This window comes from Branchiostoma lanceolatum, chromosome 8 (genome assembly GCF_035083965.1).
Source record: "Branchiostoma lanceolatum isolate klBraLanc5 chromosome 8, klBraLanc5.hap2, whole genome shotgun sequence".
Classification (NCBI taxonomy): domain Eukaryota; kingdom Metazoa; phylum Chordata; class Leptocardii; order Amphioxiformes; family Branchiostomatidae; genus Branchiostoma; species Branchiostoma lanceolatum.
Genome location: NC_089729.1, coordinates 17,736,630 through 17,754,879, shown reverse-complemented (window position 1 = coordinate 17,754,879; position 18,250 = coordinate 17,736,630). Strand labels below are relative to the sequence as shown.

The 18,250-nt window shown below is 40.1% G+C and overlaps 2 protein-coding genes across 2 annotated transcripts in view; one reads left to right on the top strand and one right to left on the bottom strand.

The window, feature by feature from the left end:
- Positions 1-5,706, bottom strand: part of LOC136440051 (rRNA methyltransferase 2, mitochondrial-like) — a 217,257-nt gene extending 211,551 nt beyond the window's left edge. Inside the window, exons 1-3 of the mRNA XM_066435820.1 lie at positions 5,353-5,706; positions 3,361-3,452; positions 1,951-2,404 (exon numbers count right to left, since the gene is read on the bottom strand). Of these exons, the coding sequence (XP_066291917.1) occupies positions 1,974-2,404; positions 3,361-3,452; positions 5,353-5,603 (774 nt within the window). The 5' untranslated portion in view covers positions 5,604-5,706 and the 3' untranslated portion in view covers positions 1,951-1,973. The remainder of the gene's footprint in view (positions 1-1,950; positions 2,405-3,360; positions 3,453-5,352) is intronic.
- A 392-nt stretch (positions 5,707-6,098) lies between these two features.
- LOC136439525 (uncharacterized) lies at positions 6,099-16,978 on the top strand. Its single transcript, XM_066434943.1, has 13 exons — positions 6,099-6,209; positions 6,376-6,471; positions 7,758-7,893; positions 8,926-8,989; positions 9,884-10,138; positions 10,490-10,582; positions 11,393-11,448; positions 11,864-11,945; positions 12,597-12,664; positions 13,278-13,317; positions 13,486-13,554; positions 14,570-14,691; positions 15,342-16,978. The coding sequence occupies exons 1-13, from the start codon at positions 6,116-6,118 to the stop codon at positions 15,382-15,384; spliced, it is 1,218 nt and encodes a 405-aa protein (XP_066291040.1). The 5' UTR covers positions 6,099-6,115; the 3' UTR covers positions 15,385-16,978.
- The last annotated feature ends 1,272 nt before the right edge of the window (positions 16,979-18,250 follow it).

Here is an 18,250-nt window from a genome sequence, read left to right as displayed (position 1 = left end):
TGTAGAGAGGCATGTTATATTTTTTTGTAGAAATGACTGTATTTAGTCCTTTTTTTCTGTATAACAAAAGCAGATGGCCTAGACTTACATGGCTGCCTTTAAAGTATATACATATGTGAAAATGTGAAGAAACCATTGCATTTTTTTTTTCATGGAAAACAATTTTGAAAAATACCAGTAATTACAAAGTTGAGAACTAGTCTAAGAGACTTGCTGGTATTAAAATACTAAATGGTATTTACATTATAATTTAATCGTAATGTTTGACATGTCTTTTATGGAGTTTACTTTAAGGAACTTTGAACCAGTGGTTTGATAAGGGTACAGATGGTTGAGACACTCTAAGTGCTTTAACAAATTTAAGGGAGGGGGTACTGCGCGCTTCAAATAATGTGATTAACAAACTTTCTTCTGCTATGCTGTTAACATACTTGTATTCCAATAAATGCTACTGTTCTCTTGTATCCTGTCTCTGTCTTGATCTTTGAGAGTTATTTTAATCTAAAGTTCTAAACCTTAATTGATCTGAGACAGCATGCCCATTCTTGTTGATGTATTGAAATTCAAACGTCGTCAGCAAAAACTTTATTTTTGAACATAAATAAGTCCTCCATCAGAATAAAATTCACACTGGTTGGAGGTTTGGGTGGTAAAATCTCAGTAAGCTTTTACTATGACTGTATCTCTGCTATATTGTATCTGACCCTTACTTCTTGACCTCAATGAAAAGCGGTGTTTGAGATTATCATGAATAAACAAAGGTTCAAACAAACAAACTACTGTAAATCACTTTAATATAGCGGCAGGAAAATATAGCGGTTGGGGGAAAGTGGAGTAGGTCACGGCACTTAATTTAAACGGTGGGAACAAATATTACTGGCTTAAATATTAGTAATCAAATAGTAGAGATGATGAAATTTTAGCTGTTGACTAGTGACAGTTAAATCAGCTAAAATTAAGTTACAGTTAACTAATCAAGAATTACTACATGGCGCATGGCATATTGGTACACGTTTTGGGAGATTATGTGGTTAGTTCATAGTGGTGCAGATCAAGTCAGGATACATCTAAATTAGGATTAGCAAACAAATGCTGCAGACAAGATCCAGCTAGTGAAAGATGTGCATTTTACCTTACAAAGGAATGGATTGCTGGAGAGAACTGTCTACAACTGCAACACATCCGCACTGATGCTCGCAGATGACTGGTTGGTTGCTATTTTACAAGCTTGCCGTGTGTGGCACTTGACATTATCATACCACTTAACATTACGATATAAGGACAAGTATGTGTCATGGAATTCCCAAAAGTGGCTATACTGGTTCACTGACATATAAAACCAAGTGTAGCTTTACTTTTATCTCACTTTAAACTAGCTCCCATAGGAGTACACTATGCTAAATAAGTTTCCCTGTTCTTTCAATATCTATTCAAGTCTTAATGTATGGCACATGGAATAGACAGAGAAAGATATTATAACAACACAAGGTCATTGCATATCTATGAAAAATACATACCGACAAGTCTTATATTATGTGGCTACAAAGAGGAGATCAGAAAATCTGCAACGAGTGATCACATTCCAGATAGAGCTGTGTACCTAAACAAATTTTAGGTACATGTACACGGGTTAAGGTACAGGTCCGGACCTGAACCTGTACCTAAACTACTTGTTCGGAAAATGGTAGATTTTCAATAAGGACAAAAGCATGTTTGAACTGGTAAAAACATAATATTTGATTGTGCTAGGTATCATTTTTATGAAAACACAGATGAAAATTTGACTCTAGCCATGCAAATGTGTTTTCTGTGCTTTAGAGTGGCTTCAGAGCACTGCCACGGTAATTTCATAGGTATTTTGGACCTGTACCTAATTGATTGTTCCCCGGTACTGTATCGGTACAGCGTACCGGTACACAGCTCTAATTCCAGGTGCCTACATTCCTTAACATCTGCATCGATCAGATGTCCAGTCAACTGTCCTGTTTTATCCTCTTATACCCTCTGGCGAAAACAAAAAGTTCTGCTGAGTTGCTCCTGGATGACTGCGGCTTCACGACCTTCACAAATTTGAACGCGTCGCCCACCACACTCTGAAACATCTTACAATGGCTGCCATCCCACAGCTTAGACACAAACACCCCGCCCTCCCGCAAAACAATCTTGGAGAACTTGAACGCGCTGATTTGGAGAGATACAATCTGGTCGTGGTCTAAAGACGAGAGTCCTGTCGCATTTGGCGCCATGTCACTAAGGACGACGTCAGCCTTCCCATTGGGTAGGTATTTCTGAATGTGTTCCTGTGTTTCCTCTAGTGTGAAGTCACAGTTGGACAGAAGCTTGGCCCCCTTGATGGCTGACATGTACTGCAGGTCCACTCCAACCACCATGCCTCTTGGAAAGCCTGTAGCACGAAATGGGACATACATGTAACGGTACTAATATGTCTAGGGCATTGTTAACGGAACTTCCACAGAGACAATATGTACTACAATAGATATGTCCCAAGTGGTGCTGGAGTATTAGAATTTGTATTCAAAGCTTTTGCCATTCTACATGTGTCGTACCTGTACTACTATCAGGACCAACATACACATGTAATACACTGAGGCTACAACAGTCATAGAGGAAACAGAAAGCATTTCTTCCTACGTGTATTTTAAAAAGTTTGGACCTTGAGGCAACAGAAAATGCAGATTACAGATTTCATGTTGTGCTGTTATTGTATGTTTTAGCTCGTTGCATTACATGTATGTGGCCAATTAAGAATCATGGATACAAGTTCTGGTCAACTGCACTGTAATCCCTGATGATGATGATGATGATATGTGTAACTGGAGGGTATTTTGATAATTCATGGCTAATAATCATATCAAAATATGATTGGGAAAAACATGAAGGACTTCAATTGTTTACTTATTTATTTATTGGTTCAGCATGTACATGCCAGGGTTGCCCAACTAGCCGGAGGCTATTTCTAAGGGCGAACCCATGTGCAGTTATAGGACTGTAGATTTTGAACCACTCACACCGGGGCATGCCCCTACTCTTTTTTGAAAGGTGTGGTGGGTTCTTTTACGTGTGCGGGGTGTGGCTCTCCCCAAACACGGGACCTCCATTTAACGTCCTATCCGAGGGACGTCCCTAACCCTAGATGAGCTAGGTACTCATTTACACCTGAGTGAAGTGAGGAAAGTCGTGTTAAGTGCCTTTTCCAAGGGCACAATGTCGGGGCGCATGTCCAGACATGTCTGGGGGAAGCCCGGGTTTGAACTCGGGTTCCCTTGTTACGCCACACGATGCCACCATGTTCAATTGTTTCTTCATGTTTCCTGATTCCATCTAAGAAGTCTTCATTACCTTCAGCAGCATTGACTCTGTTCACAGCTACTTGTGTCCACGACCCAGGGCAGGCTCCACAATCCACCACCACTAGGCCTGGCTTCAGGAACCTACATACAACAGGCAATAGAACTATATTACATTTGATACAATAGCTAACATTAGACATTATGTGGTTTAGGAGCAACAACAAAAGTTCAAGTTCGCATGAAAGCTCATCTGTGTTGGTAGAGTACATATTGGAGAATTCAGACTTTAATCCAACACAAGAATTAACTCACCATGAATTTTTGGTTGGACCTCCAACCTTCGTTAGATGTTCGATCAACTGCGTTGAACGCCGGAAAGTCGGAGACGTGATAACGTCAGCAGTGTATCGAAAGCAGCAGGCAGACGGAATCTTCCACCGTCGCGGTTCAGGGAGGGGTGATGGGCCCTGATGTGAATCGCCTCCTTCACGCCCCTCACAAACCAGTCCTGTTCCTTATCCAAAATGTGCACCTTATCAAGTGTCACTGTATCGTTTTACTGCTGAAGTCATCACGTCTCTGACTTCCCGGCATTCAACGCAGTGGATCGAACATCTGACGAAGGTTCATGGTGAGTTAATTCTTGTGTTGGATTAAAGTTTAATTCTCCAATAAAAAGTTCAAGTTTTATGTAAAAAAAGGAAACTGTGAATTTTCTAACATGTTCAACTCGTCTAAGTTGTAACGTTTGTCATGAACTATTACATCATGACTTTTCGTATCCAGGACTAACAATACCTCATCTGTCCTTGGTGCTGAATACTGTAACTTGTCTTTTTTCACTCTTTTAAGAGTCTAAATACCTTTGGATTAACATACACATTGCAGATTACAATCTAACGTTGGGTAACATAAATTCGGGATTTTTCCGATAATGGTTGACTGAAATCAATCTAGCAGAACAATAAACCATCCTTTTTTTCTATTATTCTGTCAGTATCATGTACTATCTTTGCACTAATCATATACATGGTAGATTTTGTCTCTAGTCGTGCTGACACCATAATATTTCAACTTGAAACTACCGTCCGCCGCACGCAGAATGACGGTGTTGTCGGACAGGTGTGAACATTATTTCGGGAGAGAAGATTCGTCTTGAATATCTTACCGCTAATTACATTTTATACAGCAGCTATTCGTTCCATCCTTGGCTTGAGGAGAGTGCTATGGATATAGACGTGTCCAAGTAAAAAAAATACACGAAAAAACGGCCGTACGGCACACATCAGGCCTTCGGGAACAACCCGTGTGTTGAGTCGGTAGAAAGTCACTCAAAGTCGACCCCCACCGTCATGGAAATTTGTACATTGTTCATCGGGGCGTTACCTGGATGCCGTAGAAATGGTACTACTACTATGTCCATGTGTTTCTGCTTGTGCTAAGAGCAAACTTTGAGGAAAATATCGCCATCAGTCCACTATAAAGTGTTCCTCGCAAACGTTTGTCGTCTGCCAAATAGCAGGATTCTGGGTAATAATATGGCGGCGGGAAAATTCACCGTGGTGCCGTAGCCATTGGTTGTAGCAACAAAGAGGAGTTTTGATGATTAATCACACTTAGAGTCCAGTTGTAGGTTAGCAAAAGAGATTCTAATAAGTTGTATTGTAAACAAATTGTGTTGAGCAGGAAGCGGATGTGACATTTGTCTTATAAACCAGCGAGCAACTATGTCGTATAATTCTCCCACGAAGCCCTCAGACTGTGACAATAAGGGAAGGAGAGTTTTTGACGTAGCCAACTTCTAATGCATGGTTATCAAAGCTTTTCAGACAGTGTTCTGAATACGTTAGTCTGTCAAGTTTGCATTTCTAGCGGTATTACTGATGTTGCATCTAGCACATATCCCTAAATACCCCGTTTTCGAAAAATCGCGAATTTAAGTACCCCGCGAATTTATGTTACCCAACGTTACACTGCAATGTCGTGGAAAAGAAGCTATCAAGGACTGATCGGCAAACTTTCGGAAGTTAGAAATACAAACCTGAACTTCTCGTCTATTTCGATCAGCTTGTACGCACTCCTGCATCTGTAGTTCTCTGCCGCTGCTTTCTGTACGTAAGGATCGCTTAGCTGCCGCACTATCCACCGCTGGGAACTTGAGTTCTTCCCTTTGAGGTTCTTGGGACCTTTCTTGAGACATGGCACAGACTTGTGCAGCTGTCTTTGTGAAGATGACATGATACTGTGACTCTTCTCAAGTTTTCTCAACAACATGGATGCAACACGTATCATGATTTTACAAATGCCTCTACAGTCGAAGTAACTCTTTCTGAATAGAACACATTCTCAGAACTGGAATCATCACCATGTTAGTTTTGGTTGAAAACAACTTGCAAGGAAAATACAGGAATCATTTAGAGCCTCTAGACATGTTGTCACTGTTTCTTCTTGTACAGAAAGTCACAGACAGCCCTGTGAAAGGCCTTGAAGTTGGTAAAACCCCAAATGCTTGTCGCTTGCGGAGTTCTGTGCATGCAGGTTTTGTCGTCTGCTTCTTCTACTTCCGGAATACTACACTAATACATCAAGGGGTGATAGTAATATATCTTTCAGTAATCTATAAAGAATGGAAATTTTAGCTGATTTTGTTTAGTCTTGTGCATTAAAGACATAATTATTGAGATCATTTAGACACCAACTAGTAAGAATTAGCTCTTTTGAAGAATATCGGTAATCTAAAATTAAAATATCACCCTCTTAACTTTAATAGACTATTCTAGTTCAGAAGTCAAAGGAAGGACAACATGGCTGCCTCCTGTAGTGTTTTTCGATTCGTGTCCACATTTCGCCTTCCTGTGATCTATCGCTCCGTCAGAAGATGTTCATCCAGTAACAGAGGTACCACACAATAAATACTTAGTATTTAGCAAATCTTTTCTATGCGGTGTAGTGGTAAATTCTGATATAACCACAAAAGAAGGATGTGGGGAGGGGGGCACAGTCTGACAAGGAAAACAACGAACCCACATATTACCTAACGTAGGATGTGTTCCTGTGATTTCAGCATCAAAGACATCTACAGAACCAAGTGGAGAAGAAAGGGACCAGACAAAACTTTCCCGTGACGTCAGACGGTTACTGAGGTCCGTACCTTTCCCAGGTAAGCGTTAACAATGAGGTTATGGTCTCACACGGCAATTAGGCTATTCCTTTATGCAAATCTAGAAAACGAACAGCTGTTATGAAGATGTTTTACTTTCTGTTGGAAGCACACGTGTTCGTCATACAATAAAAAAAATATTCATCCAAATCGAACCCAGACAACGATATTTATCGCAATTTAGTGCAAGTAACTACTAACCGCACAGGGCCAATGTTGTGACGCCAGCGGCTGACCGCAGCACTCATGCCAAAATGCATACACGTCCGACCCATCGCTCAGTTGACGAAACTTTCCTACCTAATCCTGACAGTAATAAGCAAGCTTTCATCTCAAATTCTTGTTATATCAGGTGGGGCCGATAAATGCAATTTATGATCCTCCTAAACACACGCTTTCTAGGCCCTGTTATTTTTTTAGCCCAGATTCTTTGGGCATATACAGGAAGAGTAATTCAGGCATGAAACCTTATAGTGAATCTGATAGTAGCCTGTTCTGTAAAATTATTCTCTGCAAAAATCCAAGAACCAAGAAATTGAATTGGTGTGGCCCTATTGGAAGAGTGTGATTGTAGTTGAGCATGTAGGGCGACAAGAAATTATGTACTAGTGTCGTAGCCTTTTTAACCATTTGACATATTAGAATATTTAATCTACAAGGTGAATGTTTACAGCATGTATGTTAAAGGGACGTATTGTAACATGAACATAAAACAAAATTCTCTGTTTTTGGTTATCTTTCTACATCATTAATAAATAGACTTTATTACACTGCACAGCAATATTCATCACGTATGGATGCGACTTTGTAGTATCGTGCGAATGTCTTGAAAAAAATTATATACGCAATCCCCATCGCTGCTTGACTTCTTTGCCATTTTGTCCAACATTCCGATCAGCAAACACACGATCGAACACGTGACGTTCTGAAGTTTGTTCACTTGTGGTGTTTTTTCCTGTGACGCTCGATCTTCGACCGCAACGGTTGATTCGGAATTTTCTTAGTGTTATGGCTTATTTGCATATTGAAAAACGGGGTCCGCTACATTATATGCAAATAAGCCAGATTTTGCGCTTTTTGCGTTTTTAGTCGTTTATCAATGATGGAAATGTGACAAAATGACGGGAATATGTTGGAAATAAGTAACAAATAAGTATATATAGTTACAAATGTGAATCTGAATGTAGATTTTTCAAATTCTGAATATTTTTAGTTTTTGCCCACTAGATTCTACAATATGTCCCTTTAAACTCTCTGACGGTGTTTGAAACTTTGCTGTTCTTCAGTTGTGGTGGTAACAACAGCCAAGCACATGACCAACCCTTCATCAGACAATGCCTACCTGAGAGGAGTGACCTGTAGTTCATTCACCAGTGTGTCACTACAGCCTCCCATCGTTTCCTTCTGTATGAACAAGCCAAGGTAAAATCTATAAAAATTAAAAGATAAGTCAGTATCTGGTACCTTAGCCTGGGTACCAGACCACAGTCACTAATCCTTCGGCCGGGGAAGTGAATTGCCCCACCACCACGGTTAAGCCCCCGTCACAAATCAAGAATCCAGCTCGGCCGACTTGTCGGCGAGCTCCAAATGGGTATTTTTAGCCGAAGTACGGCCGACGTCCTGTCCATTACGCAGGCTTCGGAAGATTTTTAGAATTCCTCAGACGTCACCCGAGATTTTCATTGGAAGATACGACCGACGCCCGGGCGATTTTGAAATCCGGCGAGCTTCGGGCGATCTACAAATTCGGCCGACGCTCGCATTAATTATCTCTCGCGCATATTAGAGATTGTGTGCCAAGAGAGACCGGGTGCAAACTCTATATAATCGTGTATGATGTGCTCCCCGGCCAAAAGGAGTTTGATATCATTTAGTGCAAATGGTCTGGTATTGAAGGCTACTGGTATCTGAGTCTAATATGAAATACATATACATGTATTTCTATTGTGTTGGTGATTCCAATAATAATTATTGCAAATTAAGAATAAAGAGTATTGTTCGCCTTTTTGAATTACTAGTAGTATTACTATAGTACTGTTTTTTTATGTTGCAATGTCTACTGAACTGACCCATTTTGGTTGATATGTACAAATACAGACCTCAACCAAACGCTTTAAGCAATCCGTTTCAGAACATTACACAATTCTCTTCTGACAACACACTTTGACATCAACAACATATGTACATGGACTAACTCCTGTTAATGCTGTATAAGATAGTCAAACCGTCCTTTTTCAATATCTTTGTTATTACCACCATTATTGTCATTTCTTGAATGTAATGTGATATTACATTAGTGACGATTCTTTATTTGTTTTTAAATGTACTCTGGAGGTGTTGGCCTTGTAAAGGATGCATCGATCCTGTTGCCAACACCTCTCAGATTTCATTCTGTGAAGTTTGATAAATAAAAAATGCAACAGACCTTAACCCTTGCTATTTTTGCTATAGCCGAATGCACAGTTTACTGGTGGAGACTCAGCATTGCGCTGTTCACATATTATCAAAGGACCAGGCAAGTAAAATTTGAAATTGAAATTTTGCTTCACTTTTGCTGATGTTTTTATTCCCTTCCATTCTATATCATGATAAGTAATTACAAAGTTTATTCTACATTTCAAAAAATCAAACCACATTTTTTGTTGCCACACATGTACAACTCTTTACCGGTAGCGTGCGTAGTCCAGTGGTTAGTGATCTTGCCTCTGGAGCTAGAAGCCCCGGGTTCGATTCACACTGTGTCGCTCACCCGACATGCACGCTACCGGAAAGGATCGCAGTCCTTAGGACAGGACGTTAAGCCGTGGCCCACTGTTCAATGTGCTTGTCGAAAAGAGCTAGGGGAATTTCCTCGGTACAATGAACCTGTAAATACTGTACATAGCGTCTGTCTTCTCTGTCACGACCAGTGGAAGATTAGCTCATCTGTTCCTTGAGTTCATCTGAGCTAAACTGGTTAGAGATCACTTTCCTTTACCCATCACCAGAGAAATACTGGTTACAGAGGGTTTTTGAAGCCTTGTTGATCATGAACTCTTTCTATAATTCCATTTCTCCAGCAAGAGTCAAAGCTTTATGCAGATTTGTCATATTGCTAGACAGTATATGAGTGCTCCTCATCATGGATGCCTGCTCAGATTTATTTATTTATTTTGATTTACCACATTTGTGGAAGGTTTGACATAACAGGTGACTATCACCTTTTCAAGATGTCATCCCAGACCAGACTGTAAGGTTTGGACCATCGTACACCTGGGCATGCCCCTACTCTCTTTCGAAAGGTGTGGAGGGTTCTTTTACATGCGCGGGGTGTGGCTCTCCCCAAACACGGGACCTCCATTTAGTGTCCTATCCGAGGGACGTCCCTAACCCTAGATGAGCTAGGTACTCATTTACACCTGAGTGAAGTGAGGAAAGTCGTGTTAAGTGCCTCTCCCAAGGGCACAATGTCGGGGCGCAAGTTCGGACATGTCTCTGGGCACAACCCAGGATTCGATCCCATTGTTTGACAGCCGCGTGCTCTACCACTTGCGCCACACGACGCCAGATGACAAATGTCTGTTTATGTACCTCCCTGCAGATTCACTATAGTGTTCACTTTGCCACACCAGTAGCAGAAGGACAAGACCAGTTCCAGTCAGTCCCTCACACTCTTGGATACAAGGTGTTTTGAATTTGTTGGCTCCATCCTAGTTCCAATTACATTTCCATCATCTGTTATATTATATCAGTATGTTTTTTGTTATATCTTGCTCAAGAAGCTAAGCGGTTCCCAGAAAGTGCGAAATGGAACGAAATGGAACGAAATGGAACGAACTAAAACAACATATGTAACATGAAATGAAACACGGTCTACTCCTTATATTTCGCTATCTACTGGTGTTTCATTTCATAATGTTGCATATGTTGTTTTGATTTGTTCCATTTCGTTCCATTTCGTTCTATTTCGTTCCATTTCGCACTTTCTGGGGACCCTCAAGAAGTGACACTGTAACATGACTTCACCTGCGTGCAGGGTGTTCCCCTCATCACAGGTGCGGCAGCCGTGCTCCAGTGTCGAGCACATCAGGTCCATGACATCGGAGATCATCATGTGTGGTACGGAGAGGTCAGTCCTGCATCTGTATCTTCTTAAGGGTCTCACATGTACACAAATTCAGATTATGCTCAGAAAATGTTGAAATGAGCCCTACGAGTCACATGACCTTTTGTTCCTTTGATGATAGAACATATATCAATGTTTGTTAAGAAAAAGGTGCCCTAAGCGATTTCAGGAGGTAAAACTGGAAATATTCTGGATAAAGCAATCTGGATGAAATTGACATTTACTTCCCCATATTAGCATATTTTTATCATTATTTCATACTTTGGGCATTTAAAAAGAGAACAGAAACAAGTTGCAAAAGGAGTATTTTATTTATTGGTACCACCCAATAATCAGCCCACAATCCAGCCATAACCGTTTTCTGCCGACAATTTTCGGTAACCATCCATCGCACGACGTCACAATGCCCGAGCACATTGAGTATGACAACGTGATTATTTCTCCAGAAGCGTTCGGGACTTATCGGTCAGAATCGTGCATGTTCGGAAGATTTGAAATGATGGCTGGACACCAGGTGCTCAGATTTTCAATGAGATCCCACCACACAACGACATCGCATCTTTGCTCCATGATGGTCGATATGCAATGGGATAGTGTTATTCAAACTTCCTATGGATAGAAATCACTAATAAAATAATTTTGAAAATACGACTTTCAACGCCCTAACATTGCTTAGGTTGCCTTTAAGAAAAGGTAGATTTAGATGTGTATGGCTGCATATAGCACTCCATGTGAAATGTACAACACTCCACCTTCTTGTTCATCTTCTTCTTTCATGTTTATGTCGTTAAAGGCTTATTATGATTTCTCCAGGTTTTGGATACCAGTGCTGAGGAAACACTGAAAGAGCCCTTGCTGTACTTCGCCAGGTAAAATTTTTTGGAATGCGCCAGAAGTTGAGGGAGTTTTGTGTCCTCGAACAAAAAAACTGTAACAACATTGATTCCAACATCCGAATCTGGGATGTTTGAATTTTCGACGGCGGCGCAACCAGCGCGATCGAAATGCATTCTAAATATTCTATGGAAGCCCGTGTGATACAACTTAGAACCCCGTGTGATACGGAAAATTATCACACGGTCTGGAATACCCGTATCGAACGTTTTCGCGGCGCAGGTATGACATAAGATACAACTGTACTACTACTTAGTATAATCAGGTCCAGGTACAGGTCCATACCTGGACCTGGACCTGAATTTTCTGTACCAGTACCCACCCTTAGTCTTGCTGTTTTTGAGAAGTCCAACATTTTACACACTGTTCTTTTGTTATCCATATTGTCAGGTCCTATAGATCCATTGGTGATGAGGCATTTATGAATGCATTTGAAGATGCCACCCTGCTCTTTGAAGATTGGACACATGAGGTTTGTGATTTCAGTGTTTCTGTTGATTGAATCAAAGAGATTTATGAAAGAGAAACATATTTAAACATTTCAAACTTCGAACATCGCAGAGCAATGTGTAAACTTCGCTTCAGTGACCACTCCCTACACATAGAATCTGGAAGGCATAACAGTACCCCTCTGAAGAATAGAACATGCGAATTCTGTGACCATTTATATGTTGAAAATGAAACCCACTTTTTACTTGATTGTTCCTTATATGATGAGCGCCAATCACTGTATAAGACAATAGGATTAGACAAGAAATGTACAAAAATGTCAAATCAATACATTTTCCTATACATGATGTAATGCAAGAACGAACATATGATAGACAAAGTATGTAGTCATGTTTCCAAATGTTTCAAAAAGAGAGAAGAAGCTACGAGGTGATCAACATTAGTTTAGCATTAGTCGACAGTTTGTCTATCGTTTAGTTTGTCAATGTTAGAATGTAGCAGCTCATCAATTCATGTTTTGTATTATACTTCTTATAGACCACGTGTGGTCATCTGTGCATTTAGCCCTTCTGGGCAGGAATATGCAATAAAGACAATTTAAAAGCTTCAGGAAAGTAACCCACATGTTGTGTATTGTTAACACACCAATCAGTTTTTCCATCTCTGTTATTAGGCTCACCTAAGGATGGCCTGGAACTACATAAGACTACATGGGAAAGAAAATGCAGTCCCCAAGATACAGTAAGTCCCAAGTCTCATAGCCCACTTGCAGGTTGAACTAGATATTTCAAAATGTTGTTGCATAACCGTTGCGTCGTGTGGCGTAACGTGGCATTGTGTGGCTTAATGGATAGAACATTTGACTGTCAAACAAGGGGACCCCAGTTGAAACACGGGTTGCCCCCAGACATATCTGGACATGCACCCCGACGTTGTGCCCTTGGAAAAGCACTTAACACGACTTTCCTCACTTCACTCAGGTGTAAATGAGTACCTAACTCATCTAGGGTTAGGGACGTCCCTCGGATAGGACGTTAAATGGAGGTCCCGTGTCTGGGGAGAGCCACACCCCGCGCACGTAAAAGAACCCACCACACCTTTCGAAAAAGAGTAGGGGCATGCCCCAGTGTGAGATGGTCCAAAACCTACAGTCCTATGACCGCACATGGGTTCGCCCTTAGTAATAGCCTTCGGCTAGTTGGGCAACCCTGGCATGTACATGCTGAACCAATGAATAAATAAATAAAACCTTAAGAAAAATTTACACTCAATCTCTTAGTTGTTGTGATGTGATGTACCAATTTATTTCCTTCCTTACTTAATACTGATTTATGTACATGCTTGTTCTTTGCAGAAGAGGAATAAAGAAATTCAATGAGCAAAACAAAGAGAAGGTAGGAGGTGGTCTTTTCATATCTACCAATGCATGTTAATTATTTTGCTAAATCAACATCAAAAGTAGTTGGACCAATTTCTGTCTTTCCACGAATGGAACTCTAGAACTGATATCAAATTACCATTTCAATTTATTTTTCTCAAAACGTTATGTATTTCCTTCATAGGTAAAAAGAGGATACCATGAAACAGTCACCCAGTTCTACATTCATGCAGTATCAGAGGCCATTCAAAAGGTAAAACATAGGTCATTGGATATTTGGAGTTTCTTTTGACACAACCAGGAATCTCACCTGCTAACGTTTCGGTGTCTGTCAGACACCTTCTTCAGAGCTTCTGACTGACAGTCACCGAAACGTCAACAGGTGAGATTCCTGGTTGTGAAAAAAGAAACTCTAAATATCCTGTGTTCTACCAACCTGATGAAATTATTTTCGGATAGGTCATTGGTCTGTAATTGGCATGTCCAATTGTAAACTGCAAAACAGAGCTACTATTAGTTCCTAGTTTTGCCCCACTGAAGCTTGCTGGTGTGATTTAGATTGGGAAATAAAGGGGTGTGACCAACATTTACGGCAGAGTGTATTTCTATCTTAAGACTCATTTGTTTGTAGGTGCATTCCTGTGTTCATGTGTGTAACTTATTCCTGTGTCCATGTGTGTAACTTATTCCTGTGTCCATGTTTATTGTTAAAAAGACTTCCATTAGTGAAGTACATACAAAATGAACTTCACTATTCTTCCTGGAGTTGTTACACATAACATACATATTACATTAGAACTTATGGAATACACATTACATTACACAATATATACATATTTACATACATCAATTTCAATTTACTACCAGTTCTGTATAGACCTGTATGTGTCCGTTTTTAGTCTGATGAGTATTTCGAATATGGATGGTCACAGATGATCTGATGTGATGCGGGAGAGTATTGTATGATTTTGTGCACCGATACAGGAAAGACTTTGTTGCAGTTGATCTTGGATTTGGCAGTTTGAAATTATTCCGTTTTGCAGATCTCATGTTGTAACTGTGCTGGTCAGGTACTAGATGTAGTTTACTGTGAAGTGTTGATGGTTGCTTGAAGAAGAGTATTTTGTGGAAAGTACATGTTGCTAATGTAGAGTCTCATGTGTGTAGTTCATATTTATGGACTTGTCACTTTGATATTTTATCAACTAGGATAATAGCATAGTCTTCATGATAATCTGAATTGTTGAAAAATAACCTCACCTTTACAGATAGACTGTCCAGAGTTGACATTTGAAGAGTTTCTGGTTCAAAACCCACATCTCATGGACCCACAGCTCCCTCTATACTACTACTCACCAGACAGACTGAACTCTCAGGATGCCAGAGTCAGGTACTAAAGTCAAACATAGTATGTCTACTGCTGAATTGGAAACTGATGCATCTACAAAAATGTTGTCATGTACATTATATTGTGCCAGTATATCTGTATCTGTATAGCCGGTATAACCGCCCTTCGGCGTAACACACCAGCTTCGCAGGCATGCAGCGCGACAGCAGCTGGTTATATTACACTGAAAGGCCTGTCACACACCTAACTTTTGCACACCTGACTTCAATCGTTCTTTGAAGCTATTTAGTGAAGGTGTTCCTACAGCATCTAATGACAACAAGTTCCATTCTACTATGGTTCTTGCCGGGAAATACAAAAACACATCAATCCTTGGTTGATAACTCTGATACTTTAAGGCATGACTATTTCTTGTCCTTTTCTGGGCTGGTATTAGATAATTATCAGTCGATATATCCACAAGTTTATTAGTCATTTTGTACATCATGCAAAGCCTGGATATTTTTCTTCTGTCTTCAAGTGACTTCCACTGTAGATCTGTTTTCAATCATAATGAAGAGCACCATTTTGGAGCTGCATTTTGGCCTTGAAATCAAATGATTCATATTTTTGCAATGAAACATACAGAAAAAAGTTTTTTTTGTCATTTTTGACTGCTTTCCTAACAAGTGATCTGCCTCTCTCCCCTCCAGATTTGTGCCTCCAGACAGACAACGGTTACCATCTGCAAGCTAGTACATACCTGAAGCCTGAACAGAAGAACTGAGCAGACGGTTGTTATATTAGGCCTTACTCTCAGCATAAAGCAAAGCAAACCTACTCTGAAGGATACATAGATAATAGCTTACTCAAACTTTTATATTCTGTGGCTTCTCAGTAATACATACTCGACTATCCCAGGCTCTTGCCATTTCCTATATGAAAAAATGCCCTGGAATGTTATGTAAAGGAAATAAGTAGTTGATTGGTGTCCATTTTGTATAAACTGCTATATGGTATGATATGAAATATTTGTATGACTTGTATAAAGAATACACGATGATAACAGATCAGTTTAGGGTTTTGATGGTCTCTACATAAATGATCACTAGTCTTGTCTTAGCAGTTTCATTTTTAGTTTTTCTTAACTGTTGTAGTCCTGATTCTTTTACGTGTCTACATTGTTTTAAAATTATGCTTTTTTAAACTTGACTATTGATGTCGAAAACTTTTCATATGTATGCTCACAAATGATATTGATAAGGCAAGTTAACTTTGTCAAACGTTATATAAAGTATATATTTTATATTTTGCATTTATGGAAATGTTGCAAATTAATTTAAACATTATATTGGAAGTAAAGATGTTGTAAAGCAAATACTTTCTTTTCGTTCATTCATTTTCCTGCACACTTGCTCTGCATTGCTATATGAACATATATATATATCCAAAGAGTAGATATACAACTCTAATGCAACCAATGATATATCCATATAAACATTTATTAAAATCTACATAACCACCATTCTGTCCATGTTCGCCCTAATATTTTTCATACTTTAAGCTTGTTATCTTCGCCGAGTACTTGTACTCGGAGAAGATTATGTTTTAGGTTGAAAAATCTGTTGGTTGGGTCTGTATGTATGTCAGGAGCATAACTCAAGAAAGCTTCAATGAATCTTTATGATTTTTGCTAGGTGTGTATTGGTTGTGCAAAGGAAGGTCAAGTTGGAAAATGGTTCACTTTGCGTTATTTAACAGTACTGCAGCGGACTTTTAACTTTTTTGTGTTTGTATGTAGGCAAAAAAAGTGACAGAAACGTTGATGGATCTTCATGATTTTTGGTAGGTGTGTAGATGTTCTGGAAACGGAGGTCAAGTTCAAAACTGGTTCCCCTGGCATTTTCCGTCGGTACTGCAGCAGGCTTTGTGTGGATGTGTATTTGTATGTCGCCAGCATAACTCGAGAAGCTGTCGATGAATCTGTATGATATTTAGTGGATGGGTAGGGTTTACAGAAAGGAAGGTCAAGTTCGATAATGGGTCTTCTAGCGGGTACCTAAGGTACTGCAGCGGAGCTTCAAAATTTAGTGTCATATTTTCTGAAAGTGCTATGGTCATGATTTTTGTCAGATAAATAGACAAATGGGACACCCACTATTCTCCAAGCAGACGTGTGGGTCCAGCTGGTTTTTAACGTGTTTACCAAAAAACACGTCAAAAAACAGCCAGACTCTCCCCTCTGCTTGGAGAGTACACTGCACCAAAACTGCACCACTGCTTGCTAGAAAAGTCACATGTACTATGCCTTTCAAAATGTGTATGATATGGAATAAAGATTGTATTCATATATATTGACTGTACCATTTTATCATCATTTTCAACTTACAACACTGCAATATCGAGCCATTGGGGCCCATATAATATCAACATACTCATATTTGTTCATGACCAGTTATAACATATATCAGCACACTAGACACATACACTAGTCCATTTTTTAACGATCTCGCTCAATGCAAGGCCGTAAGAGGCCACTTCTCGGCATTGAACTAATGTGGCATAGGTGAGAGACAGCGGTGTGTGTTTGTTTTGAAGGTTTGTAGGTTGTATTTGGGAGGAAAGCAGTTGCCTGGGAGGAAATTCCAGAGTTTTGTAGTTCGTTGAAAAAAGCTGTTACTGTAGAATGACTTAGAGGCTGGTAGTTGTACAGTATAGTAGTGTGAATCAGAGGAGAACCTGGTAGTGGTACGCTGAAAAATTCTCTGTGGTGGGACAAGTAGTGAAAGTTCATCCGAACACTGGCCGTGGAAGTATCTATAGAATAAAGACAGGGAGGCAATGTTTCGTCTGTGAAAAAGGGAGTCTAGTTTTGAAGCCAAACGATGACCAATGACCACACTAATTCAGGCTCCGTTGGATGCGGTATAAAAGGTTCAAGCAATCCTTTGGAGCTCCAGCCCAGAGATATGAACAGTATTCCATGCAGGGACGAATGGTGGATTTCTACAGGTAAAGTATGCTCTCGGGAGTAAGATAGTGACTGGCTCTGAGAAGCGAACCAACTTTCATTGCTGCGGATTTGGCGATGGACTCTATGTAGCTTCTCCAAGACAGGCCCTTGGAAAAGATAAGGCCAAGAAGTCTGAAGGAGTCTTTTCAGTTTTAGCTGGTCCATTGCTATCAATCTCAGGTTGTATTTGTGTGTTGTAGTAGGGCCTGCATGCCCTTTTCGTAAGCCGTAATCAGGCATTTTTAGTCTCCGTAATCCATAGGTAGCCGCGTGCCCAAAACCAACGTAATTCGTAATCGGTACATCAACCGTAACGTGTAATTGGTCACTTTCGTTCTACGTACCTTTCTGCAACGTAATTTATGAATTACTAGTAAAGCGTAGGCTAATTTCCAGCAAAGTCTCCCGGCAAAATTGCCCCTCAAAATGCAGGAAATAGCGTTTCAGAGGGTGAAGATGTCAAAATTTTCCCGTGAAATATATGCCCCTGGATCCAAGGACCAATCTAAAATTGTCGCATCTGCGGGGCAGAAATGTTCTGAGGGCGTCGCCCCGAAATATCAAGTTGAAACCAGCGTGTATTTTTCGATCATAGGGATGCCATAAAAC